General features: G+C 50.6%; 1 protein-coding gene across 1 annotated transcript in view; it reads right to left on the reverse strand.

Moving 5' to 3' along the window:
• Nucleotides 1-27,146, reverse strand: part of Zfhx3 (zinc finger homeobox 3) — a 243,177-nt gene that overhangs the window by 143,090 nt on the left and 72,941 nt on the right. The window contains 2 exon segments of the mRNA XM_048437325.3: nt 12,971-13,467; nt 18,833-21,594. Of these exon segments, the coding sequence (XP_048293282.3) occupies nt 12,971-13,467; nt 18,833-21,548 (3,213 nt within the window). The 5' untranslated portion in view covers nt 21,549-21,594.

Here is a 27,146-nt window from a genome sequence, read left to right on the forward strand (position 1 = left end):
TCCAGTAACTACCTGCTCAGCGGCATTCCCCACAGACATGGATCAAGTCAAAACAATCAACACCCAAGACCAGCCTGGTGAGTCGTTAGTGTGATCTCAGGCTGAGGCAAGACGGTTGGCTGCCCAGAATCTGAGGACAGCCTGGGCTCCATAAAGAATTTCAGACTAAGCCTGGGTTACAGAGCAACATCCTGGCCCAGAAGAAAAGGCTCACAACGTACTGTGGACCTGAGAGGAATGGCTCACACTTGCAATTCGAGCACGGGGAGGCTCGGCTAGGAAAACCACCATGGGTCTCATCTTGAGCTACACAGTGAGCTCTAAGTTAGGCTGGGCCATCAACCTTATCTCGAAGAGGAGGGGAGGCGGCTATAGAATCACTCACTTGCACCCCCACATACTCTGCATCCTTCAAATGTACCCCTGAAGGTGAGCCAACCAAAGATGTCAGAGATTCAACACACGAACCGAGTAGTGGTGCAAGTCGGCATATGAGGCAGAAACCAGCCATGTTAAATGGCGTGGTGGCCATTAAACACACAGCAACCGGCTGTGGGAGCCACACCAAGAGCTTGCTGGAAGGTCCAAATGCGTCACCAGACCCTCAAGAAGGGACAGGAAGCTGGTTCCTCCTTGAGGGCTCATCAAAAAGACACTTTCTGACGGGGCTGCAAGCCTATCTCAAGCAAGGTGGGACACGCATAGTCAAGTCGCTAAGAAATGAGCTCTTAAAATGACATCTGTGGGGTTAATTAACTGTGTAATTAGCCCCCTGCCCCAACTCACCCCCTCATGGTAGACTTGGGCTTTGGGGCTGCTGTCTGAAATATCCCCGGATGAGATCTGATTCCAAATGCCTCTCACTCAGAGAGGACCAAAGAGCCATGCAGGCAAGGCTTCTGAGAGCAGGAAGGGCATGGCGAGAGGGGAGTTCCTAGAGGACCGAGGAGGTGGGCATCTTCTGGGGCTGTCACTCACGTCCCTCTTGGCTTTCCCTGGGGAGTCACCTCTTTGGGACAGTACGGATGACACTATCAGAGTGGGTGTTAATTCTTATTCCCTGGACCCGCGCTGCGAGGGCCTTGGGAGGGAGCTGTGATTCCAGAGTGGTGGCTGCTATTGCAGAGGACCCAGATTCAATTCCCACCGCCCACATGGCAGCACACAACCTTCTGTAAGTCCAGTTCCAGGGAACCTGACACCCTCACAGAGACACACATACAGGCAAACACCAATGCACATAAAAATAACTAAATCTTGAAGAAGAAAAGGAGGAGGGAGGAGAGGGGAAGGGGGGAAGAGAAGGAGAAAGAGGAGGAGAAAGAGGAGGAGAAGAAGACTCCTCCAGAGTGATCTGGCTTCACTGGTACTGAGGCCTGCCATAGCAGGAAGACCCTGCCTAGCTTTAGAACATGCCCCCCCCCCGCCCACTGATTTTACCAGGCAGTGTTTGAATGGAATGCTTAAGTTCCAGACACTGTAAAGTACCTGGGCCCAGGTAGGTTCTCTGCACACTGCATCCAATGGCTTCCTTACAAGAGGGTGGTTTGGAGGAAGACAGAACACGGTCCCCTCATCCAAGATGGTGGCCCATGGAATCTTCTCACATCTGCTTTGCTGTGATAGGCCGTATTTCATAACTACTATCTCCCCAGCTTTCTAGAAGGATTCAAAATAGAAGGGGCTAAAGGAGCATCCTCTAGCCAAGCCAAGTGGCACTGGGCCCAGGCTTGTGATTTCCCTTACGCTCTTCTAGACACGGCTCAGTGAGTGTGAGACAGCCCCTAACCCGGCCCCTAAGCCAGCTCTGTTTTAGGGAGAGATGTGGGAGTCACTTGGCTGGAGGTCCCCTTTTTTCACATTTGTGCTCAGTTTCTGATTCTCAGATTAGGCTTCTTTTTCATGATTCTATTTTGCCAGATTTGTTTCTATTAGTGACAGCTGCCAACTGGTCCAGGTAGGAAAAACCAAAGTCTCCTCAGAGAGTGGAGTTCTGACCTCCTCCTGGGCAGTCTCACTGTGTCCTACTTTGAATCTAGATTCTACAATGCCCCCCCCCCCCCTCTGTGTGTGTGTGTGTATGTGTGTGTGTCTGTCTGTCTGTCTGTCTGTATCTGTGTCTGTGTCTGTGTGTGTCTACGTGTGTGTCTATGTGTTTCTGTGTGTGTGTGTGTGTGTGTGTGTGTGTGTATTTGTAGTGTTGCCTTGCTCCCATCCCTCACCTCTCAGCCTGCAGGTTTGCTTGGAGGCAGAAGGTTTTCAAGTCATCACGAGCTGACGACATTTCCTCTCTGCTATGTCAGTGCCCTCTCTGACAGTCACACACAAGTGCCAACGCCCAACACCTAACTTCTGCCAGGTGAAACCTACACTCCTAGGACAACGAGGGTGGGTGACCCTGTGCGAGAAGCACTGGGACAGTCGGGATTTCACTCTCTTCCCTTGCCCGAGGCCCAGAAGTTTCACCATCTTGTCCAGGTTGTCTGCATGACCCTTCCAGCCCCTTCAGCTGGTCAGAGGTGTCGAAGAGGTTGGGGGTTCTGTCAGTCGGAAAGACGACTCCCATGAAACTTCAAGACAAGTCACCCCACCTGAATACAGACACGTCAATATATGCTCGTCTCCCCAGCTCGGCCAAAGGGAGCTCTGCAGAAGAAATGAGAGTTTTGACTACCCAAACAGGAAACAGAGTGCTCTCAGGGTCTGGGAACCACCACCCGGAGGATGGATACTGGTGTCAAAGCCCCTTGGAGAACCGAGACTTCAGGACCAGGTTAGAAATCCTTGAGCCCCAGTCTATACACTGTGGCACAGGGCTGACAGACATTCAGTAAGGGAAGCTGATCCAGGTAGGAATTCCCCTTTCCTATTTGTCTCCCTGGGTGAGAAGCTCAGTCAGGGAAAGCCTGGGGTTTGATTCCCTCAGGTTGCTACAGCTGGGTTCAGAAACAGCTGGAGGAACAGAACAGATCCCATGACATCAGGACATCTCCATCACAAGCTATGAGTCCTTGGGCTCAACCCTCCTCCAAGGTACAAGAAGGTGGTGGCTCCATGGTATGACGCATGTCACCCACAGCAGGCCACAGAAGTCAGCTCAGAAGTGTCTGCGAGGTCATCACCAGAGAGAGCAAGGGGGGGGGGGAGGCAGACAGCCAGGGGTGGGCATTCCCTATAGTAATTCCAATGTGCAGGCCACATCGGCAAAGAAAACATTGCTATACTTATTGACCTAAGAGACCGAGCATGCTTCGGAGGCTGTCCTGAGCCTGCGAACCTGAACCTGCCCTGCTCATTAACAATTACAGATCAAATATTAGCAATAGGTAAATAGTCCTAACCTTCTACGGACCAGAAAAGGACCCTAGAGGAGGCTCCCTCATCACTTCTGATGAGGCTGAACTCAAACCTGCTCTGCCTTCCTGCTTAACAAATCATACGCCATGGACACGGGGTCCGCCTCATGCAATAATCCAGGCTCCCATGCGGACCCGATTGCCTTTCTGCATCTTAAAAACAACCGTGGGAGGCGGCCCCGGGGCCTGGGGTAAGCAAGGGCAGTGCACACAGCTGCCACGGATACCGCAGACCCAACCAGGCATCCTGACCCCACCGCAGCAAATGCAATGAAATCGTATGAATAAAAGGAAATAAGGGGGAAGGGCATTAAAAAGGGGAAGCTAACAAAAAGGAATGGGGATATTTTTTCCACCTTTGTGATAGGGAAAGGCATTTTATTTATTTAACACCAAAAATATATGACCATCTGATATGAGTTTGCTATGGGGGGAAAAACTGGAAACTATCATGAGAAGCATTTGTCTTTTTGAGAAACACTAGGAAAAGGAAAGAAGGGGGAAGTGGTAAAACAAGGAAGCAACTTATCTGTTCTCAGCCTCCTGTGGGGCCTGCTGGCAGGTCACCACCCACAGACAGATGCTGCCAAACTAAACAAGATGGTCACTTGAAATGTGAGTGGTAGGTAGGTAGGTAGGTAGAGGTGTGTGTGTGTGTGTGTGTGTGTGTGTGTGTGTGTGTGTTTTGCCCACACATATGTCTTCACCACGTATGTGCCTGGGGCCCATGAAGGCTACAAGTGGCTGCTGGATCCTCTAGAAGCAGCGTTACAGGCAGTGATGAGCCAGCCATGGTATGGATCTTTCATGTGGTCCATCTGAAACCTGCAAGTCTCTGAGCACGTCACTGTGTCACTGGCTGTGCCTGACAGCCAGACCTAGAGCCCTCTGCAGCCTCCTGTCACCATTTGTCACCTCTTGTAGTCCTCGCTGGCCTCAAACACCCTGTGTAGCCGAGGATGACCTTGAACTACCGATCTTCCTGCCTACACCTCCTGAGTGCTGGGCTTCCAAGCACAGACCACGATACTGGCTTCTGGGGTGCTGGAGACTGAACCCAGAATCTCTAACACTTTGGGCCAGTGCTCTAACCACAGAGCCACGGTTCTCAGCCATCGTCCTCATTTTTATTTAAAGCCTTCAAAGTCCCATCTAATATCGCAGTTGCTTCTCAAAAATGCAGGGGTGGAAGGACTGGAAATCTAATTTTATTAAAGTATAAAATTACTTAGTACTACCAACATGGTTTTCATAAGAACAGCCTTTCCCAGCCCACACGTATATAGTATTTATAGTTCTCAGTTCTGTTTAAAACCGAACCAAGAATATGGTTCGGGCATATTATGTAATTATTTAAAAACTCTTGCCTTTTCCTGACAGTGTTGCTGACAATGCCTTAATTGTTCCCTTACAATTTCCCTTTCAAAACAAAAAAACCAGAAACACCTGTTGGATCTGTATGTATTCAAATGTGCCCTTTGAGTCCAAGGCCCCAGAGACATGAAAAGATTCAAAATGGAGTTCACACTTTTGCCCCATTCTGGGCAACTGCAATGTGGGCTGTTCCATCTCCCTGACTTATCCACATAACTGCAGCACGCAGGGCTGTTCTAGAAGTTAAAGAAAGGTAATAGCTGTACAAACATTCTCCTAATTGTTGGAGCCCACCCCTGAGAGGGCAGAGCCACTGGCAGGAAGAGCTCTAGAAGGGAACGGGAGGGGTAGGCGGAGAGGTAAGAAGATCCACGGCTTTTCCAGTGCTCTGACAAAATGACGGCTCCTCTTCTCCTCGGCTCAAGTCAGGGACTGTGGCACACTGACGGAAGCACACAGGAGACTTGCAGCCTGCGCTGGGAAACAGTTTTCTCAGAAATGGCATCCATACCACCTGGGCGCCAACTTCCCAGAGAAGCAATGATACTCCTGACTGGGTGACAGTGAGCACCTGCGACCCAGGCAGAAGCAGGAGGACCCGTCTCTACAAGGAACTGGCCTGGACTGCTTAGAGAGACCCTGTTCTATAAACAAACATACGTACGTATATCATACACACACACACACAGACACACACACACACACACACACACAGACACACACACACACAGTGCAAAGGGAGCGTCTATAGCATCCAGGGACAGTTCTCAGAACATTTATTCTTAAAGATAAATGATAAGAGATCTACGCAGGCCCCATTAACGTACTATGAAACTGCTCCCCACTGAGCCCCTGAATATCTCAGATAATAGCTCAAGATGGAGAGTTTGATGAAAACAACAAACCCAACACATTTCTCCTTGAGCGTGCCAGAGAGACCAGGAAAAGGAGTGAGGGCAATGTTGCATGCACAGGACTTTGGAAGCCTTCTTGCCTCCCTGCCTCCCTAGACACATTCTAAGCCTTCTAGGACTGTGTGGTTCTTGAAATGCACTCTGCAAGGTTTGGAGAATGAGGAATGTGAAATGCACCTTTTTACATCGCTCATAAGAGGGAGGTTACAAAACAAAACAAACAAACAAACAAACAAAACCTGTTGGGGACCTGCAGCGATGGCTCACTCAGTAAAGCTTGTACAAGCAGGACAGCCTGGATTTGAATTCCCTAGCACCCACTTAAAAGCTAGCCTGTAATTCCAGTCCTGGGGACTGGGGGGTCTAGCTGAACTGTGCTCTGGCTTCAATAAAAGACTTTGTCTCAAAAGCTAAAGAAAAGATTAAAAAGAGTATCCAGTGCCAACCTCTTGATGCGTGCTCTCTCTGTCTCTCTCTCTCTCTCTGTCTCTGTCTCTCTCTCTCCACACCCCCCCACCATAGTAAACATCCTATTTGGAGTAACCATTCTATTTGAAATTTGAATGAAAACAGAAACTATCTGAAAGAAAACATAAACAAAACACACCCCTCAGACTTAACAGGTGTAAACGGGAGCAAAGGATTTAAGAAACACCTGGACCTGTGGCCAATGTCCTGAGCTGGTCCATTAGCTCCACCAACACAGTTGGTGTGTCGTGACCCACAGCCTCTCTGCAGCTCATCTAAACAGTGTTTAGGTGAGCAGTTCAGATGTGAACACATCTCTTCAAACGCTTACATATGTCTGTCTATGAAAGCAAATGAAAATCTACAAGAGCAGAGGGGTAGAGTTGGAAAATTACAACTTAAAAATGGCTGGAAACGTACATAAGTATATTTCTCCTTGCTGTGCTTAGCTGTAAACACTTTTAGCGTGTCTAGCAAGCACACACTCACCACAGCACACGTGTGGAAGTCAGAGAACAGATTTCATGAGTCTATGATCTCCTTCCGCTCAAACTTGGGTTGCAAAACTTGGCAGCAAGCACCCTACTGACCCAGCCACCTCGCCAGCCCCCAAGGGATCCCAAGTCATCCCAACACTTTTAAAAACACCTCTGTCATGCGCACAAGAGAAAGAGAAGCTAGACAAAAGCTGGGTGCGATGGCACAGACCTGTAATCCTCTCATTGCAGAAATGGATGCAAGAAAACCACTAATTCAAGGCCATCTTGGGCTTCAGAGCGAGACCCTGTTCCCCACAAAAAGGAAACACAAATATGTAACTGTGAGAGATCACTAAACTGACAGTAATTTTCTCTTTTCTTCCTGTCTTTAAAAACAGTATTTTCACAACGGCTACACCTATTTATATTACATTTACAGAAAAAAAAAAAGTAATCCACATTATTACTGGCTTGTAAATGCGATACTAACCATGTAAGAAATAATGCAGACTGCAACAGAATATAGTAACATTCCATAAGAGTCTGCACTGTTCATTTCTACCCACAAGAAGAAAAGACTGGGTGGGAGGGGCTGGAGACTGTATGAGCACTCACCAGAGGGGGTGGGGATGGCAGGGGAGCGTGGGCACAAACATGGAGAACGAAAAGGGAAGTGCTTTGGCTAATGGTTATAGTACCGGTTTTCTCCACAAATGGCATATTAAGCACGGGATTTAAAAAGAGAGAGAGACGCGCATCTAACACAATTTGAGCTCCATTATGTGAAGTCTGAAGTGTACAGCCAAAAGACAACACTGCCCTGAACTTCCTGACCTGAGGGTTTGCACAAGTCCTTAACCAGGAGGACCTGAGCAAGAGGTGTGCGTGAGGCCATCCAGTGAACACACCGGGACCTCCTAGGGTATATAGATGAAGGAGCCCGAGATGCTTCTGAAAGTCAAAGGGCCTTCAAAGGGGTAAGAATCGTCCATACTATACGACATTGGTGACACATGGTCACATGTTCCCACAGCAGTGATGACTTAACCTAGTCCTGTCTGAACCCTGTCCCCAAGGAGGGCTGACTGTTCATCTCCCTAGAGTTCCCTGAGGCGGACAAGTGGCTGGAAGCGCTACCATAGCCAGCCTGGGATCCCTCCAGCATGGACTCAGGGGGCTGTCTCTCAGCCAGGTCAGCAGCCCGTGTCCTGTCAGCTCTGCTGTCCACTGAGGGAAAGGAACTTCCGAGACCCAGCTGCTCCAGAGGAGAAGGCCAGAAAGGGCAAATGTGGCCAAATTCACCAAAGCATCTGGCCTTTCTCACCTCCCAAACCTCTCAGGAAAGCATTTAATTCCCCCCACTTCCTGGCTGAAGCAGCCCTGGTAGGCAGAGGCACCAGCAGACCCTTACAAGTCTACCTAAGAGGAAAACATGCTTAGAAGAGACTGGTTCCAAAATCAAATCATGCACGATGCTAGCTGGGGTACAGGGACACTGCCCCCGAGAACTTGTGCTCCCTGCTGTCAGAGCAAGACGAAGGCCACCAATCAGCCCCCATGGGTGTTAAGGATGCAGCTGTCTTCTGAAGATCCCTCCCTGCCTGGCTGTCACAGGACAGACACACTGCACACAGTGTGGCATCATATGAACTCCTGAGCGTTTTTACATCTTCCGATTTGTCCATCCTCCACGCAATGGTTTTATGACCCTGCTCTGGAAATGAGATCCAAGGAGCACCTTACTCATAAAGAGAGAAGGAGGAGGACTGTGAAGCAATGTTCTCCTGTCCTTCGGTCTGTCCTTCGGGACTGTGTCCCTACCAGAAGAGGCAGGAGCACTGTCCACCACATGCACAACTTAGCTGTGCATGCCTGCTTGTCACAAACCAGCACCTCTCCTTCCCTTTGGTGGCTCAGGGTGCTGGCTTCTCATCGCTCCAGCCCCGGGTGGCTCACACTCAACCCTGACTGAGCTAGGGAGGCAATGGTCCTTGCTGTGATTTAAGATTCCCATCAAACCTGGGGTCTTGGCCCAATCAAAGGCACTTCAGCTGGGAACTGCTTGAGTAACGGGTTCGGGTGGAATCTTGATCCATCTATTAGAGCTGCTGTATTTTCTCGGCAAAGCAGGTTCTAAGAGTGGGCAGGTGTGCTTGGATTCCATTCAGCTTCCTGTACCCCTCCTTCTTCCCAGGGCAGAAAAGACCACATATTTCCCATAGCTCATCACTGGCACTCTAGGATCATAAAGGCAAGATGAACCCAGGAGAACCGAGGCTAGCCCATGGACTCAGAATCTACACTGTCCCAGGAAGAAAGTACAGGGAACATATCCTGTTAGCATGAGCTGCTCTCTTCATCAAGACAAGCAAGAGCGTCTGTGAGTGGGAGGGATGGGAAGGTGGGAGGGGGCAGAATGCATTTACACAGAAAAGCATGAGAAGGTGTAACTGAGGCTTTTGAGCTTGACCCTGCAGAGAGAGGAAGGGTTCTGCTCCTCATTGCACTTCCACGATGGCTTAGGAACCTGAGCCAACACAGAAGGCAGGGGCCAGGTGATCAGGGCACCACTGCAGTCACGGAGAACACTGTTCTGGTCAGTTAGAGGCATGACCAGAGGCAGCCACTGGTTCAAACAAAAGCCAAGGATGACACTATGGGCACTCTGCAGGAGTCCAGAGGTAAGAAAACGGCGCCTCCCATCTGATACCTTGTGTTCTCCAGACCCCCTGCCCACCACACACAAAATTCATTTTAGAATTCGTCACTGGAGCTGAGATGTCTCAGTGGGTAGAAGTCCCTGCCACCAAGCACTGGGACCCACATGGTGGGGAAAAAAGAATGAATTCCTTCAAACTGTGTGTGTGTGTCTTAAAAATCGCATAGCATCCAGAATAGATGATTCTGGGTGTGTGTGTGGGGGGGGGGGGTTCAGACTGGCTTGACCTCTGTGCCTGAATTTTAGGTCATTCCAAGTTTTGGAAAGTCCAGTCCTAATACAGCATAGCTACAGGCTATCTGTCCACTATCTGAAACCCGGGGACCTAGGTGATTTGTACTTGGGGAAATTGTCTTCCTGATTCTGGAATGTCTGCCCATACCTTAAGACTCATCTTTAGATTGGGTCTGGGATCTAAGCACAAAACTCATCCCCTTATACACACAGCCAGAGGTGACTTCATGCCACATTTACAGTGCCCAGAGGTTTTGACTATCGTCCATCCCGGGGTCATCATGGCAGTGATCCACTTTGGGACCGGGGATACTCCGATTAGGTTGCTCCACCTACATCAATCCCCACGACGTCAAGGAAGTGACAAGGCTGGGACAAGATCACAAGTCTAGCACTGTTTGCATCTCTGGACCCTGTGAGTCGGCCTCCTCCAACACAAAGGAAAGAAGGGGAGAATAAAAGGCTTGGCTTAGAGGAGGAGTGTGGGAGTTCCACCAAGAAGCCATGTCACAGTCATTCAGTGGGTACCCTGGAGAACCACTAACTTGAGTGGCTAGGGATGCAGCTGAGTTGGTAGAGTATTAGCCTAGCATGAAGTTCTGTGTTCAGTCCCCCAGAACCTCATAAAACTGGGTGCATAGAGGATCAGAAGTTTAAGGTCATCCTTGAATACAGGGTGACTTTTGGGTCATGCTGAGACCTATGATACCCTGTCTCCAAAGGCAAAAACCAAAGCACAAAGCAGAACAGAGAGAAAAAAAAAAAAAAAAAAAAAACTTCAAATTTTCACTGGCTAGTCACGAACAATTTGCCAGGAAGTGGGACAGAGTGAGAAGGGGTGGCAGGCAGGATGGGGTGAGCCAGGCAGGCTGAGTGCCCCCCTCAGTCAGCCGCTTTCTGGAGCGGTTTCTCTAGCAGACAGTAAAGAACTCGATTACATCCAGTTAACTGTGCTCTAAACTGATTATGCATGTGCCGGGCTAATGGATTACATTAGCAAGAGGAAAAATAACATGCAATCAATCTCCATTACGATGGGCCACACCAGGGCCCAAACCACCTCCGAACCCCACCCGAGTCCAGGCACTGAAGAAACCCGGGGAGAAGGAGCCCCGTCTGTGGCAAGAAGTTTATCTTAGTCACGTGGAGGGAACAAAGGGGCTTGGAGCAAGCTCTGGACTCATCATCCAAAGGTTAAAGGGGGGCGGGAGGAGAGGATTTCCCTGCCCCTCAAAAGAGCCTCAGCAAGCACAGGGACATTCATTATCCAAGGACTAACAGGACCAGACTAAAGACCTTTGCCTCCTGACACAGGGGGCAGCTATACCAAAACACTAGGGCTCACTCCAGGGACACACGAGTCAAATAGCCACTGTCTCAGGACTTAGGGCTCTTCTACTCGTGGCAGAAGCTTTGAACAAGAGTACGTTTGGTCCCTCTGTCTTCAGCAAACAAACAAACCAACAACAAAATAAGTAACATAAATAAGGCCCAGTCAGGTAAATGACCAGAACGAGTAGTATCCAGAAAACGCCTTATCCTGATGGCCAGGGTGTGAGTTGTGGCCATGATTTGGGGGCTGGAGGAAACTCTCAGCAGACCCTGTGTTTCGGGGGCCTTCAGAAGCAAACCCGAGTGCTTGGCTTTAGTCGAGACCTGACCACATGGAAGATGTGGCATGCAGATTTAGTGGCTACTGTGTACACGTTATAATCTAAAGGGCAATCCATTTCAAGAGATGGAAGAGGTCAGCCTCACTCCATGCTTCTGTGACCCTTCATCAGAGTGGCCTACAACCTCCCGTGGCCGGGTCCTTCAGAAACGCTCGTTTCCTCTGGTTTTCCCACTTGGTTGTTTTGACCACGTCAGCACTGCCCCGTGGCCAGTCAGACCTCCAACTCAACTTGACTGCAGAAAACTGTCTTTCCAGGGTGGTACAAATCAAGCCAGTATATGGGGAATTTGTTTGCACAGGACAGGGGATTATGACTTACTTGGTACCTAAACCAATCCTAGACCACTATAGCTGGTGTCTGCAGTCCCTTCTAGGACATTCTATCCCTTTGCTCTAAGATTGTTCCTTACCCATAGTACTCCTTGAGAATGAGAGCAACAGTAAAATGAATCGCAACCGTCAACTGAGCAGAGACCAGTGAGGGCAAAGGATCCTGAGCCTTCCTCAGACGGGGTCTCCATCTATAATCGTGAGGGGGACTCAGGAGGCTCCACCCACTCCACAGTCAGCGGAAACTGAAGGCTTGCAAGCCCAGGAGTGAGAAACAGTGTGGAAGGAAAAGGGAGAGACTAGGGGTGGAAGTGACGAGGATGGAGGGGAGTGAGGGAGCGGAGGGCGTGTGGAATGAGGCTGGGGAGATTTATGGCGATTCGTACCTGACTGTTCATACTAAAGCCATTACGGGATGATTAGAGGAAAAGGTGAGGCCTTAAGTCCAGCGAAAATCAATAGGGACGTCTGGAGCAATCCTGCCGTGCAAGTAAAAGGGCTGTTTACAGTGTCTGCGGCCCTCCTCCTTCTTGGAGGCCTGGCCTACGCTGTCCAGCGAGAGACTGGAGGTGTGGGAGGAAACGGAAGGGAAGGGGAGAGAAAAGAGAAACAAAGGGGGCTAAAAGGAGAGGATGCAGAGAACAGGGATGTAAAATACAGGAACATGGGGGAAAAACCAACAACGGGCCCTCTCACTTGACCTATATTCGTCCACAGCACTTACCACCTTCTACCATGTCATTTACCCATTATGACTGTAACTCAACTTGTCCCAAAGGAACGAAAACCCTTGTGAAGACAGGGATGTGGGTGTGAGTATATGCATGCATGTATATCTATATAAATGTGTCTATTTATATGTGCACATATATGCACATGTATATATGAATGTGTGTGTTCATATGTATGTACATATGTATGTGTGTGTGTGGTGATCTATTTTATGCACTGATACAGACATACTTCCAGAACAGCGGCTGGTATGCAGAACATGTTTGGTATGTAGCCACTGGCAGGATGGGTAAACAGAGGGAACACATGAATGAAGCATTCTGGGAGGATCTAGGAGAGAATAAATAAAAGACGGACTAAAGGACAGAAGGACAAGTGGGCCATAGCGGCTGACGGTGACTCAACAGACAACAGCAGAGACCAGCAACCAAGAAAGGAATAACACAGTATTGGTCTGTTGAATTAAGCTGCCCCTGCGATGAGACACCCCGAACCTTCAGCCACCAGATGAAGCCATCGACACATCTCAGCCTCTTTGGGCAGTGGATGCAACACCTTTAGAGTTTAGTTTGCCAGGTGGCGACTAGCACCTAACAGGATTATAATACAAATTACTAGTCCCCCTTCTCAATCTTCCCCGATCCACGCTGCAGAGAGCCCATTCCTGGGTCTCAAGGAGCCGACCTCACCTTGTACAACTTCAGGCTGGCCTCGTGCCTGGAGTTGACCGTGTGCAGCCGTAGCTTCTCCAGGCTATTGGTGTAGTAGTCGCATGCGTTGCACTTCAGGTGCACCGGGTTGCCGATGGCCACACACTTGAGCCTCCACTCGTTGGCCTTGCCGCCCTCCTTGATGTGGGCCACCAGCTGGTACTTCTGCACGTGCTTGTCCGTCTTGCAGTGCAGCTGGAAGTTGGCCTTGAGTTGCGTGTTGTAGCGGCAGAGCTTGCACTGGTACGAGTCCCCCATCACGGCCTTCCACTCGTCCTCCGAGAGGCTGCGCTCCACGTTCATGTGCAGTCCCAGCATGTCCAGGTTATCCGTCGTGAACTTGTTGCAGACCGCACACTGGAAGAGCTTCAAGGACGGGTCGTTGGTCTGGATGAAGCTCTCGCCCAGGTTCATCAGCTCCTCCGACACCAGCTGCCCGCCCCCGAGCCGCATGTCTAGGGGTATCTCACCGCCCACTGTAGGGAAGGACAGAGGGAGAGGGTCAGAAGCCAGGCTCACAGCCGCGGTACAAAGCACACACACTGCAAGGGGCTACCGGCTGGAGGGCAACAGCCTCTTGCTGTGTTCGGACACTCCGTGGTTTGCAGAAGGCTCTGGGCTTTCCACCGTCTCAAAAAGAACATCTAGACAAATTTGGGGAGCTCAGTCTCCTGAATGATTTCAATTTCCCTTCTCTCTCATGTTCTAGGAAAAATGGTAAGTCTGTATGACCCTCCGAATACAACAGAATCTGAAACTCCAGACTCCAGTCTACCTCCAGAATCAAGAAGAAGCAGAGCAGTCTATAACACTAGGCCTTTAGGAAGATTCTAAATTGTACCCAGAAATCACCTATAGCATTGCTGATGAGCAAAACTTCCCACCACCATAGGAAGGGGGTGGGGGTGGGGGGAGCTTGCACAAAATTTTACTTTTTTTTTTTTTTGGTTTTACAAGACAGGGTTTTTCTGTGTAGCTTTGGTGCCTGTCCTGGAACTAGCTCTTGAAGACCGGGCTGGCCTCGAACTCACAGAGATCAGCCTGCCTCTGCCTCCCAAGTGCTGGGATTAAGGGCATGTGCCACCATTGCCTGGCTAAAACAGAATTTTTTATTGCCATTAATATCAGTGGAGATGGGGCTGGAGAGATGGCTCAGTGGTTAAGAGCACTCACTGCTCTTCCAGAGGTCCTGAGTTCAATTTCCAGCAACCACATGGTGGCTCACAACCATCTGTAATGAGATCTGGTACCCTCTTCTGGCATGCGGGCATAAATGGAGGCAGAATGCTGTATACATAATAAATAAATAATTAAAAAAATATTAGTGGAGATGGCCACACTGATGCCGAGCCCTCCACTCCTCCCAGCACCCTCTCGTCAGCATCCTACCTGTCCATCAGAGCTGCCCGCCCCCACCTCTAACTGTTTCTAGGACGATCTTCCTTTCCCAAGCCTCTGTGCCCGAGCTAGCCACACACAGGACCCCATCACAGCTGCATCCCTACCAGGGTGGGGACACACTAGAGCAGAGGTCCAGCCTCATGCTGAATAACCCACCCCACTACACACATGAACAAATGTTTATTATATCAGACGAGGGTCAAAAGTACCAAATGATACACACTCAGGAAGTAAATCCAGACAGGCAGCTATAGACGGGGGCGGGGTTGCCAGCTCACACTCCCTAAAAAAGGTCTCTGTACCCCGACCATTTTCAGTCCATCACTGCCCTGCATAAACCAGGGGAAGGCTCACTTTCACTGGTGGAAAATTAACACACCAGTTCTTACTTACACCATGAGAAAGCCTTGGGAACTGCGGGCTTCCCTCCATCCCCTAGACGGGCACAGTAACTCAGGAGCTGACTGGCAGCTTCTGATTCCTACCTCTCCTCTGAACACATGCACACTTGAACTACGAGGTCTGCCCCCACCCTCCAACTGATACTTAAACTTGACCTTTTGCGAGTGGCCTGACTGAGGTTATTTTTTAAGTGACTGATTAGAATTCAAGTCAGTGGCTCATCGAAGGAAACAAAATGATGATGGCGACAGTGGTGGTGAAGGTGATGAAGATGACAATGATGATGAAGACGAGAGAGATTTTGTTTCGACTACGAAAGCTCAGGACGGCCTCCACTGAGCCAGACCAGCTACATTCGAAGTCTGCAGACAGTGTAAGAAGCCACAGAGACCTTCCACGCGTGCATTCCAGAAGGTTCAGGAAGCTTTCTGTGTGTGGTCTTTCTTACCATCCCCTCCCCCTCGTTCCCCGGTGAGAGGAACCCTAACTATGACATTTTTTTAGAGCAAGAGAAAAAATAAGAAAGGGGAAAGAAAGAAGAGAAAAAGAGGGGGAAAAAAAGTTCTATCCTTAATGAGGATAAAGATAGGCAACATCCACAAAACACACTCGGTGTTCACTCAAAGCAAAAACCGCCCAGAGGGTGAGACAGGAGCAAACGCATATTTGTTTCTGATGTCAACCACCTGAAGCATCACCTCTTCCCCGCAATTCAAACACAAGTTCGGCACATCAATACCGCCACTCTACCGGGAAAATCCACTGACACTTGCTGCGGGTCTGGGGGAACCTTAGGAGCCCTCGGAAGAAGCAGAGAGAACAAGCTACCGCTCCGATCCCCAGTTTGCAGGCCCAGCAGAGGAGCAGCGGGAAACGGGGGGGGGGGGGGGGGGGGGAGCTTGCCAGGACTCCCGCCAAGACTCCGCCTTGGAGAAAAGCCAAGGCATTAGAATCCTTCCAGTCCACACAGTCAATTCAACTCCAGTGAATTAGATGACCCTCACTTGATCCACAGGCATCTGGGAGCTGCCTAAGTAAGGCTGCAGCAGGCCGCTTCTTTTGAGCCCTCTATGGGCCTTGAGAAGGACCATGCGCCTGTGACAGAGATCCAACTAGCTCAGGCTTCACACCCTGGCACGTGAGCCCACTCAGCAGCTCAGCCTCAAGAGGCAGGAATCAGAAAACACAAAAGCAAAGGCAGAAAGCGGGGGGGGGGGGGGGGCTCCTAAATGACAAGCGAGTGCTCTATGGCCACCAGGCTGCTTGGTTGGAAAAAGGAAAATGCCTTGCAAGGAAAACCCATTTCTTGATGCTATGTTAGACTTGGGAGGATGGTCACATGACTGCAAGTCTTAATATCCTGTCTATAAATGGTGGCAGGTCCACTTCAGCCGGACCAGACCAATGAGCGTAACCTTCCTCATGACCACCAGAATGACAGCATCTCCAGGAGAGTACCTAAAGAGAAGGTCCTGTCAAAGAAGGCACGAATGGTACCCTGGTCCAAAAGACGACAGTTCATAAAAGCCCCTTTCGCCTCACTGTGGAACCCAATCATGTCCGATACCCTCTAGCACCTCACCAGTAGCCTAACTGCAGCAGGCACTGCAATGTGCAGCTTCTCCACTTGCCTGTTTTCTCCTGCTCAGGCCACACAACCTCCTCCGCAAATCATATGGACACATCCTCCTGTCCGTATACCTGGTCAACCGTGCAACATGCAACAACTGCGACTCTTGTCACCCCAACAGACCTCATGGCCGCCAAAAGGGCGGGACATCTCTGGAGACCCACGTCATCCAACTGCAGCGCCGGTAACTCAAGAGCGCTTCCTGACTGAACTGGGCAAGACCCTGGGGCAGCTCTACTCCAAGACAGATCGTGGGAATCGCCTTGGTGTGTTTGGACACAAGGATCTGTCCCTCTGTGCCTGATGACACTAAGAACTGTGGTGCCCTGGAACTCAAAGACACTAAGTAGAAAAAAAAGCCCACAGTATATGTCTCCATCGCTCAATGCAAATAGCAGCTGCTGATTTTCAAAGTAGCTAGCAAGACCTTGATTTGTCAATGGGAAGTCACCCCATCTCTGTGCTTTTGTGGTATGGAGGGAATCCCCAGTTTATTCTGAAGACCTGACTGCCAGAATTTTATTGTCCCTAATTCCTATTGGTGAGGCGGACAGAGAAAGAGATGGGGAGAGGAGGAGAAACAGACTTCAAAACACTAGTGACCAACACCCAGCCTTCCTGGGGTGCATGGTTCACTCTGGGACAAGTAAGACAATGGATTCTTGTGCCTTCATGGGCTAACCAGACCAGTCAGCAAAACGTCTTCAGATCATTTGGTCATAAGAGATCAACAGGCTCATGCTTCAAGATAGAAAACAAGGCTCAAATATCATGAATTCACAGTGAAAACAGAGAGCAGGTAGAACAAGCTGAATACTGGGAAACACAGCGCATTAGCAAGTCCTGACGCCCCACACAAAGTGAAGACCCGCACATCGGTGAGATCTGGCCTCCGGGCACTTACCCAGTCCAAATAAAGGTATGCGCTCACTGTGTTGTTAAGAAAACTACTTATTCCCCAGGCTGATCACAGAATTCTACTTAACTAGGGTCTCTCCACAGATCCCCAAAGGGCTTGACAGTAGAGGCAGGGAATAAAGACCAGGTTAGGCTCCACCAACAGAACACCAAGTGGGGTCAAAGGGGACCCGATCATCATATTAGCCTTCATAAAGTCAATCTGTACACTTTGCTGCTCAAAAAAAACTGATCATGACTCATAGCTCTCAGCATCCAAATCTCTCATTTCTGGTTCTATTTTAGATGTGCCAAGCTGAGCAGTGAGACCTGGTACTATGGTTTGAAAAAATGTCCCCCGGCAAGGGCTATGTGTTAAAGACTTGGTCCCCAGCCTGTGGCCCAACGGGAAGGTAGTAAACGACCTTCAAGAGGTGGGACCCAGCTGGAACTCTGCCAGTCAGTCATGTGGAACCCCTGACCCCTTCCTCTCCTCTTCAGCCCCTTGCTTTCTCTACCATGATCCAATGCTTCACCCCAGGCCCCAGAGCAATAGCGCCACTGACCACCGACTGAAACCTCCCAGACTGGGAGACAAACTGGTTTTCTTTCTACATCTGAAGCACCTGCCGCATTAACAGAAAGCTGACTACTAACGCTGACAACACAGCTGGGGTCTGGGTGTAGCTCACTCAGCGTCTCTAAGGCAGCACTGCTTCTCCTGGCCAACAGAGGCCCCACTGGCCAGCATCTAACTACTATCAAAACGTCAGCTTTCTTTGAAGGACAATTTTTACAATTTCTTCCGTCCTTCAGCTATATCACACCACTCATGACCGTGTCCCCAGGGCAATTGAATTCCTAATTCATTCCCTACTCCACTAATCAACAACTCATCCAAACTAAGGAAGGATAAGAACGTGCCTCTTTCATCAAGATCCACAGAGCTACAGAGAGAACTCCAGAAATCACCCCGTGGCTCCCAGTTCGGCACAGAGCCAGCTTTTGGGTTTTCAATGTGATATGTTACCGCTTTCAATAGCTCCTATTAGAATGATGACTGTCCCCGTTTAAATTATTGAGGTGATGGTCCCAGATACGGTTTCTTGTAAGTTTTAATAAATATTTAATGGAACCCAAAAGTTTTGAGTGATTATGGCAATTTTTCAAATTGAGAAAGAGAAGAGAGAAAGGATGGGAACGGTAAAGGAAAGCTGACCATAAGCCAAAAACTAGAGACAACACTTGAGTTTTAATCCTGGCCCTATGTAGCCAGAGTATAAGCACAGCTCTGTCGAATGCATAAAACTGTTCATACGCACACAGCGAGTGCAAGGAATTCTTGAAGGAAAACACTGGATTGTGAGACATTCCCATTTAAAAAAAAAATTCAAGGTGATAAAAATCAAAACCAATTTACACACCTCGACCTCTTCCACGTGCTTCCCGCCCCAACGCAACAAACCTCCTATAAAGGTGAAAGCACACAAGCCCGAGGGGGTCAGCCTCACCTAGAGCAGGCGTCATGGCGGCCATGGGCCCTGTAGGATCCAGCTGGAATCCGCTCATCATGAACTGGGTGTCCGAGGCGGTACTGTCCATCTTCAGGTTGGGCAGGTTCATGTTCTGGGCCAGGTAGTACTGGTAGAGCTCGGCCTCGGCTGGGGAGGGCAGGCTACCGAGGCCCAGGTGGCGATTGTGCTGGATCTGGGTCATGTTCTGCTGCAGCAGCATCATGTTGTGCATGTGCTTCTCACTGGTCATGTGGATGCGGAGGTTCCTGGCCACGTTGGTCTCATAATCACACACCTCACACCGCCACGTGGGTTTGGTTTTTGGTTTGGTGGGGGAGGGGGCGCCACAGGAGCTACCGATATTGGCAGCGGCGGCGGCTGCAGCTGCCGCAGCCGCGGCCGCCCCAGCGCTGTGGCTGAAGACTTGCTCGCCCCCTCCGTTCTGCAGGTTCTGCATGTTGTTGAGATGTTTGTCGGACTGCATATGAATACTGAGGTTGCCTTTGGTAGTTGTGGAGTAGTTACACACCTCACAGCGGAAAGGCTTGTAACCGCACGTGTAGCTCTCGCCTCGTGCCAACCGCGGGTGGGGCTGCCCGCTTTTGCAGTAGACGCAGGAGCCCCCGGGCTCCGGGTGCTTCTCCTTCATGTGCGCCTCCAGCGTCTGCTGGTACTTATAGTGCCAGTTGCACTTGGGACACTTGAGCGTCTTACACGAGTTACGAGAATGCATCATGGTCATGTGGCCGCCCAGGGAGCGGGAGGAGCCCAGGACCGTGTCACATTTGGGGCACTCCACACCGCTACCCGAGGGGCACTCCCCAACCCCAAGCTCGCAGAGGGAGCCGGCGTGCTGGTGATGAGGGACAAAGCCCCCATCGTCGCCCTCTGGGCTTTCATTTGGTTCTGGTGCTGTGGCATTGTCTTTATTGGCACTTTCGTCAGCGAAGTCCAGCCTCCTGCCCTCTGCCACATTGGCCCTGACGCCCTCACTGTTAAAGCTTAAACGGTTCCTCCTGTTCGCACCATCGAAGACAACAAAGGAAGAAGCAGAATTAGAAGGAGTAGAAGCTGTGCCCCTCGACAGGCTCTGGAGCACATTAGGCATTAAGGGGGAGTTAGAAATGCTTTGGTTTGAGAGAGCAAGGTCCTTTTTGCTGTTACCACCTGCTGTGGCTCCAGACTCCTCGGGGGCCCTGTCCTCCAGCTCTTCCTCCAACTCAGTGGGAAAGAGTCCTTTGCAGCCCTCCTCTTCCTCCTCCTCTTCCTCCTCCTCCTCTTCTTCCTCCTCCGCCTCTTCTTCCTCCTCTTCCTCTTCTTCCGCCTCCTCCTCCTCGGCTGGCTCTGCTTTCTCGGAGAAGCAATCTGGATCCCCCACTTCTTGCTTATCTCCTTCAGCTGCCCCAGAGTCCTTGCCCTCCGAGGATTTGGTAGGACTGGCAGCCAGAGGCCCCAGGGGGACTGAGGTAATGGGGGTCTTCAGGACCGAGCTGGTGAGCCCGCCAAGGTTCAAGAGGGTGCTGGGGGTCAAGAGACCAGCCTGGGGCTGCTCAGGGCCAGCAGCAGCGACGGCTGGGAGGGTCTCCTCCCCTTCCATGCGAATGCCACTAAATTTACCATAAAAACTGTGTCCGGGGCCTATGAGGTTAGCTGTGGAAACTAAAGGGTGTTGAAGGTTTTTGTTTTTTGGTTCCAGAAAACTTACAAGGGGTTCCTTGTCTTTGCCAATCCCTTGGATGATAGCGGAGATGTTCTTATTGCTAAGAATTTTCCGCTCCTCTTCACTCAGGGTCATTCGATGGTCGTGCACCGCGTGGGTCACAAATGAACGGACATACCCAAAGGAGAGTTTGCACAAGAAGCACATCAGAATGGGCTTCCTCTTGCCGTAGAGCACAAAGCCATCGAACTTGGACAGGTCCACATTGTTGGGAACATCTTTGGATACGCAGGAGCTTTTGGCAGAACCGTCGCTGTTCAGGTAATCCTTGTTGCTTTTGTGTCGCACGTCAAAAACGCGGAAGCTGTGCAGGACAGGGCTGAGCCCCGCCAGGGCTGAGGTATTCGGGAAGGCCTGGTCTGAGCCCTCAAACCATTTCCCGAAGGATGAGGCTATGTGGAAAGTGTTGATGATCTGCGGGTACACGGGTGCAGCACACGAAGGGTCCCCTTGTTTGCCCCCCGCCCCGGGGAGAGAGTTCAGGAAGAGCGAGGGGACAGGCCCACTGCCACTGCTGCTGCCACACGCGGCCCCGCTTTGGGCCAGCTGGCTCAGGCTCTCGACAATGTACGCGGAGCCATCTGGCTGGTAGACGATCTCCCCGGCCAGGTTCTCCACGTCACTCTCCTCCTCGCCCTCCTCGCTGGTATCGCTGGCGCTCTCCTCTCGCAGGGGCGGTGGGGGGCGCGTGCCAGGGCAGTGGTGCTCCATGTAGGTCTGGAGGCTGGCAAAGGAGGCTGAGCACTCGTTGCAGCTGACCTCCTTGCTGGCGGGCTCGGCTGGCGGCCCGGCCGAGGTGCTGCTGTCCGCCAGGCGCTCATTGAAGGGGGCCCTTAGGCTGTCCAAGGGCCCATGGCTCTCGCCTGTGGGCTGCTCCATGCTACTGGGTTTGTCGGGGAGGTGGGTGCTGTTGAGTTCAGTCCATTGCCGGTGCTGAGGGATCCCGCACCCATTGTCCTTCCCCGAGACGACGGGCGAGTCACAGCCTTCCATGGTAAGGCCTGCGTGGAGCTTTCATTGCACCCAGTACGGATCGGACCTGAAGGGTGGAGGCAAGGGGGGGGAGGAGGGAGAGAGGGGAAAGAGAGAGAGAAAGGAAAGAGGTTAGGAGGGCCAAGGCTAAGGTCCCGCACCGAGTGCTCTAAGCAGCTTCTGTCCATACCCACAACACAAAGCTTGCAGGGCAGAAGGCAGGCTGGGGGACATGGCCCTGCACAGTGCAGTACAGAGAAGGCAAGCAGCGCCATGGACAACAGAGCCAGGTCCATGTCATGAACGGGAAGTGGGGAAAGCGGTCAGGAACACACCTCTTTGACTTCACACTGTCTGTCACTCTAGCCCTAGAGACAGACTGGTTGAAATTTTTCACTCTATGCCATCGGGACTTTGAGTCAGGCTGGGCAGGGAGCCCTAGTGGAAGAGGCCCGTTATCTTTCCAGGACCCAGCGAGCTCACTGGAAGGGCCCTCCTGCATACAGAGAGCTTACATGAAGTCATCCCAAGTGCATGACACTTGGAGGGGGGGGGGGCATCAGGGAGGAGGAGAGGAGGGAGCTGGAGAGCGGTAAACTGAGAAGGGTCCAGTGACGGAGAGAGATCAGGTGCTTTTCGGTGCCCGTGTGTCAAGTTTGGTAAGTTCAAACAAAGGTCTACAAGGTTCAGAGGGCGAAGGTGAACGCAAAGGGCCCAAGGGGGCCAGCGGCCACATCCCTCCCTTTCAGGTCTCGGAAGCAACAGAAGTCCCATTTCCTGAGCAGTAAACCTTACAGGGTAACTCCCACCAGAGACCAACGCTCTCATTATCAAACTCGAAGACACCCCCAAATTCCCATCTCCTCCACCCAAACCAGGAAAGGTTCCTTGTCTGGGATTCAGCCGAGCTCACAATGAAAATAGGAAGGCACCAAGAAGAATAAGAACCGGCCGGACTTTCAATCTGCTGGTACCCTTGTGTGTGTGTGTGTGTGTGTGTGTGTGTGTGTGTGTGTGTGTGTGGCGGGGGGCAAAGCCTAGCCCCATCTGCAGGAAGCCCATCCACCAGGCACGCGGTGGGTTTTCCCTAGCAAAGGTCTTAGCACAAGCAGAGCCAGCAGCTGGGCTTAGCAAGCCCTACTTCTACACCTGCCTCTTAGTTATTAGCTGCTACCCAAGCAGCTGTCCTTCAGCCCTGGGGCTTTTCCGTTTCCGACTCCAGAGAGCTACTGAGCTGAACCTGCCCTCTGAGAGCTCCCGTCCCTGGGGAAGGTAGAAACGGATCACAGGCTGCCTGGCTCCTGCGACATCAGACATCACCGACATCACCACATCACCGACACGGCAGGGGTGGTGATTGCCTTGCTGCTGCCCTCCTACAGGTGGCTCAGCACTTCTTTCAGAGCTTGGTCTTTTCCCCACAGACCCCAAGCCATCCGTCCCCTGCTCCACCACCTCTTGCACAAGCAGCAGACAAAGCTTTTGGCCGGGTTTCATCCCCCTCCATCTCCTGGCAACCCTGTCTTACTCTCTTCGTATTTCTCCAGGTTTGACTACAGAGTGAGCCAACAGCTCCCCCTCGGGAAAAGAGGGAGAAGGCAGGCTGGCAGAAGCCTTGGAAGAAATCACTTTTTCGAAGAACGTGCCACGACTGGTTTGAAACTCACATGCATATGGCTGTCAACTGATAACCACAGTCTCGGAGACAGCAAAGCTCTGCACGCCTTAGAAACGACGGGCTCTTTTGAAACCGATCACTGCGCTAAATAAACCCCGGTGGCAAATGAACCAGGGCTTCATTGGGTTAGCTGGGATACAGGTGAGAATCTGGGGAGGCTCTTCTTTAAGGATGTTCCTGATTGGATGGATGACACCTGATTGGCAGTTCAAGCCAAAAAGGTTGGCAGGTCTGAAGGGGCGGGAGGGTTAACAGCCCGATTGTAAAATCAATGTCATAAATGCTTGGTAAGTTACAGGAACATGCGGGAAGGGGAGGCCACGATTGATAAAGGAGAACAGCTTTGATGCTGCACCAGGGACTTGTTTATCGACAGCAAAGCCAATCTCCTCTCCAGCCTGGGCTGGGCCAGAGAAACCTGCTAGCATTTACCAATTAATTGGTGGGCTTTGCTTGCTCGACTCTCTTCTTCCTCCTCCACGAATGGGCCAGCTAAGGGTTGGGACTTTAAAGACAAAAATAAAACAAAAAACAAAACCTTAATTTGTTTTCTAGTCCCAAGCAGGCAATGACCTTGTGGCCACTTCTGAAAGGCAGATAAACTAGCTGGTGACCCTGGGCCAGTGGGTTGAGCTGGAGGATTCATTCACAGGAAGCTGACAGCCCATAAAGACACAGGTGGGAAAGAGAACCCCATTTCTAGACCTGGGCTGCCCGTTCTGGAGCTTCTCTTTCATGCACACTGACCAAGCAGAAGGTTGGACAGCCCTGTGAAAAACAAGGGGGTTGGTTCATGGGCTAATCACACTGTCCTGAGACATGCAGACTCCAGGTTCACACCCCACCCCACACAAAACGTGCAAATGTCCACATCACCCCGAGGAACTTGAACTAAAGCTTGGGACACTGCTTCACAGCACCCTCACCGGACGACCAGCTTGCCTGTGCCTGGTTCCCATGTTGCCAGGTGATCGGAGAAGGATGGCCACATACATCCTCTGCCCCCATGCCTGGCAGATAAGGAATGGATGGGGTGGGGGTGGGGGTGCATTGACATGAAGCGGTCTCTTCATCTGGCCCAGGCTGGCAGCTCATGGGCCTCGGGGCATCCACTACTCTCCCACCCAGCGTGCTTGCTCTGTTTATCAGCCAGTCAATAAGAAAAAGGTAGTTCTTACTTAAGGAGGCAGAAGTCAACTCGGCAGGTCGATCAGCGCTCTGTCTGTAAACATGGTTTCCCGTAAAATCAATGTTCTTCAGTTACAGAGGGCGGCCTGGGAACCGAGTGGGTCCCCACACATTCACGGGAAGCCCTGCCAGTCAAAATTCACAAGCCTCTTCTCAGCCCTCTAGCCCAGCCCTCAGGCTGCGACCCAGCCCACACGCACTCCAGTCTGGCTCACCAGAACTCTGAACTCTTCCTGCGGGCCAATGCATCTTTCCTGGCCACTCCCTCAGGTTCCCTTTAAATCACCTCAATACTGTATTAACACTTATTTGCTTGAGAATTCAGTAAGGTTTTATAAAGCACATCTTCCCAATGACTAAGTTCGAGGGGAGACACAGGAGTGACCGGCAAGCATTTGCACACATACAGTCTTGTCCACTGTCTCATTCTACTTAGCATTTAAGTCTGCCATTTGCAAAGTACCCCATGCACAAGAGCTCTAACACCTTAAGAATAAGTAACCCCAACAAAACGGGGAGCTGTATGCACCCCCACATTGTGCTTTCCTGTTTTAAAGCCCACTGCAGCTTTGTAAACACCAACCTCTTGGAAAGATTGCTTTTCAAGGATGAAATGCTACCAGGTACAATGTGACACACCACTCATCCGGGCAATTATCTCCCTCTTTAAACTAAAGGGTGTGTAAGGAAGGCTCTGTTTTATTCCATGAAGGAGACATGGCTGGATAAAATGCGACAGTTTTCTAGTAGGCTGGGTAGGGGTGTGCGGTTCTAAGGAAGGGGAGGGGGGCTCCTGCTGATGCTTCAGCTCCCAGAGAATTAAACATGAACAGTCACACTGTGTAATTTTAAATTGTTAATTAGCACAGGGTTAATTAGGCGGTCCTTTCACAAGGGGCTGTTTGGCAGAAAACCAAGAAGGGAAACAAAGGGGGAGAGAAAGAAAAACAAAGCGAATAGAGACAGCAAGAGAAACTGTTGCCTCTGTGAATAACGTGGGGCATCACCAGAGACGTCAGCCAGCGCAAGGATGCCTGGTCCTCCAGGGACTCTTCCCCCTGCCCCGGGGAGAAATGTAAGGACCGCCCTTCTCCCGGGAACCAGGCAGTGCACCGCACACACTGCCAACATGTTTTGACTCAGCAATTTCTCCATTCTAGGAATGTATTTCAAGGAAACAACCCGGGAGATGTGTGGGCATACGAAATTGTCCATAATAAGATTTATAACAGAAAAAGAAGAGAGAGATGGAAATAATCGGGCAAAAACAGAGACTAAATAAATTACAGTTCATGGAATTCAACATGTTATAAGGCTGATAACTCTAAAGAAATCATTTACAAGCAATGGAAGCTGATCAGCTGCAAACCGAGTGAAAGACGAGTTGGTATGGATACAGCCATTGTCATATTTCTATCAAAATTTTTATGACGGTAAATTTGAGGAGGTGAAGTTATGGGTGACTTCACTTCCTCCCTGGTGCCTATATTTCCCCGAGCTTTTTAAAGCCCTCATAATGGAAACCATCACTTACTGAGTTAGGCACTGAAACAATACCTATGGGCAGAATCATAACCACTTGGAAGGGGTGCTATGATTATGGTGCTATCTTAGCCCCATTTCCGAGATATAAAACTGAGGCGGCGCATGCTCGGGTAGTCTGAATGACAGAGCCAGGTGGCTGCTGTAGGGTCTGTGTTCTTAGACACTCAATCAGTGTTTTCCTTTTGGTGTCTGAGAAGCATCCTGAGAGCCAATATTGGCATTAGACCTTCATGTGCACAGAGGCTATTCCAAGATCAGGGACTGCTCACACCTATCAATCCAGACAGGAGAGCTCAAAGCAGCCCTCTTCCTTTGGACACCATGAGATCAGCACAGGAGGGCAAGGTGAGCAGGGACGCCACTACTAAGTCATGGAAGGCAAGTCCGATATCCTCATTACTCCCCCTCCTCTTTCTTTCCTTTTTTTTAAAAGAAAGCAACGGCATAACAGGACTGGAATGACGGCTCTGCGGCTTAGAGAGCTTACTGCTCTTGTGCAGGACCCACATCGGGTTCACAGAACCCACATCAGGCAGCTCACAACTGCCTGGAAAGTTCAGCTACAAGGAATCTGGCACCTCTGGGTCCCTGGAGCACCTGCACGCAGGTACACATAAAATCAAGTAAGATAGAATAGAATAGAATAGAATAGAATAGAATAGAATAGAATAGAATAAAATAAAATAGAGGTGTGCAGGGGCCAGAGAGATGGCTCAGTGGGTAAAAGCAATTGTTCTTCACTCCCCAGGACCAAAGGCAGAGGACAACACCAAGTCCTAGAAGTTAGCCTTTGACCTCTACATGTATACTGTATCATACCAATCATCGGTCACACACATCCCTGTTCTCACATATGCACACACATCATAAATATGCAATAAGGGTAAATTAGAAACTTGAAAAAGAAGGCATAGCCTAGGAGCTATGGGCCTGAAAACGTACTCATTCATTATTTACTACGAACCTACTACAAAGTTCACCAACAGATGACAGGGAACGCTTATGTTCTCCTGAGGACAAACACGTATGGCGTGTGCAGAACAGCGTCCTCCAAAGTCACATAAAGTCAGACAAGGCGCGGGCATGATGTGTGTGCACAGCAATTTTGTGGGTAAGGTGATGACGTCAGAGTGAGAAGAATGTCCCATGAGCACATGCCGCACATGCAGAATCAGCAGGTGCTGAGGAAAAGCGCTCGGCAGAGGGGG

Source organism: Myodes glareolus, chromosome 22 (assembly GCF_982192425.1).
Source record: "Myodes glareolus chromosome 22, mMyoGla1.1, whole genome shotgun sequence".
Classification (NCBI taxonomy): Eukaryota; Metazoa; Chordata; class Mammalia; order Rodentia; family Cricetidae; genus Myodes; species Myodes glareolus.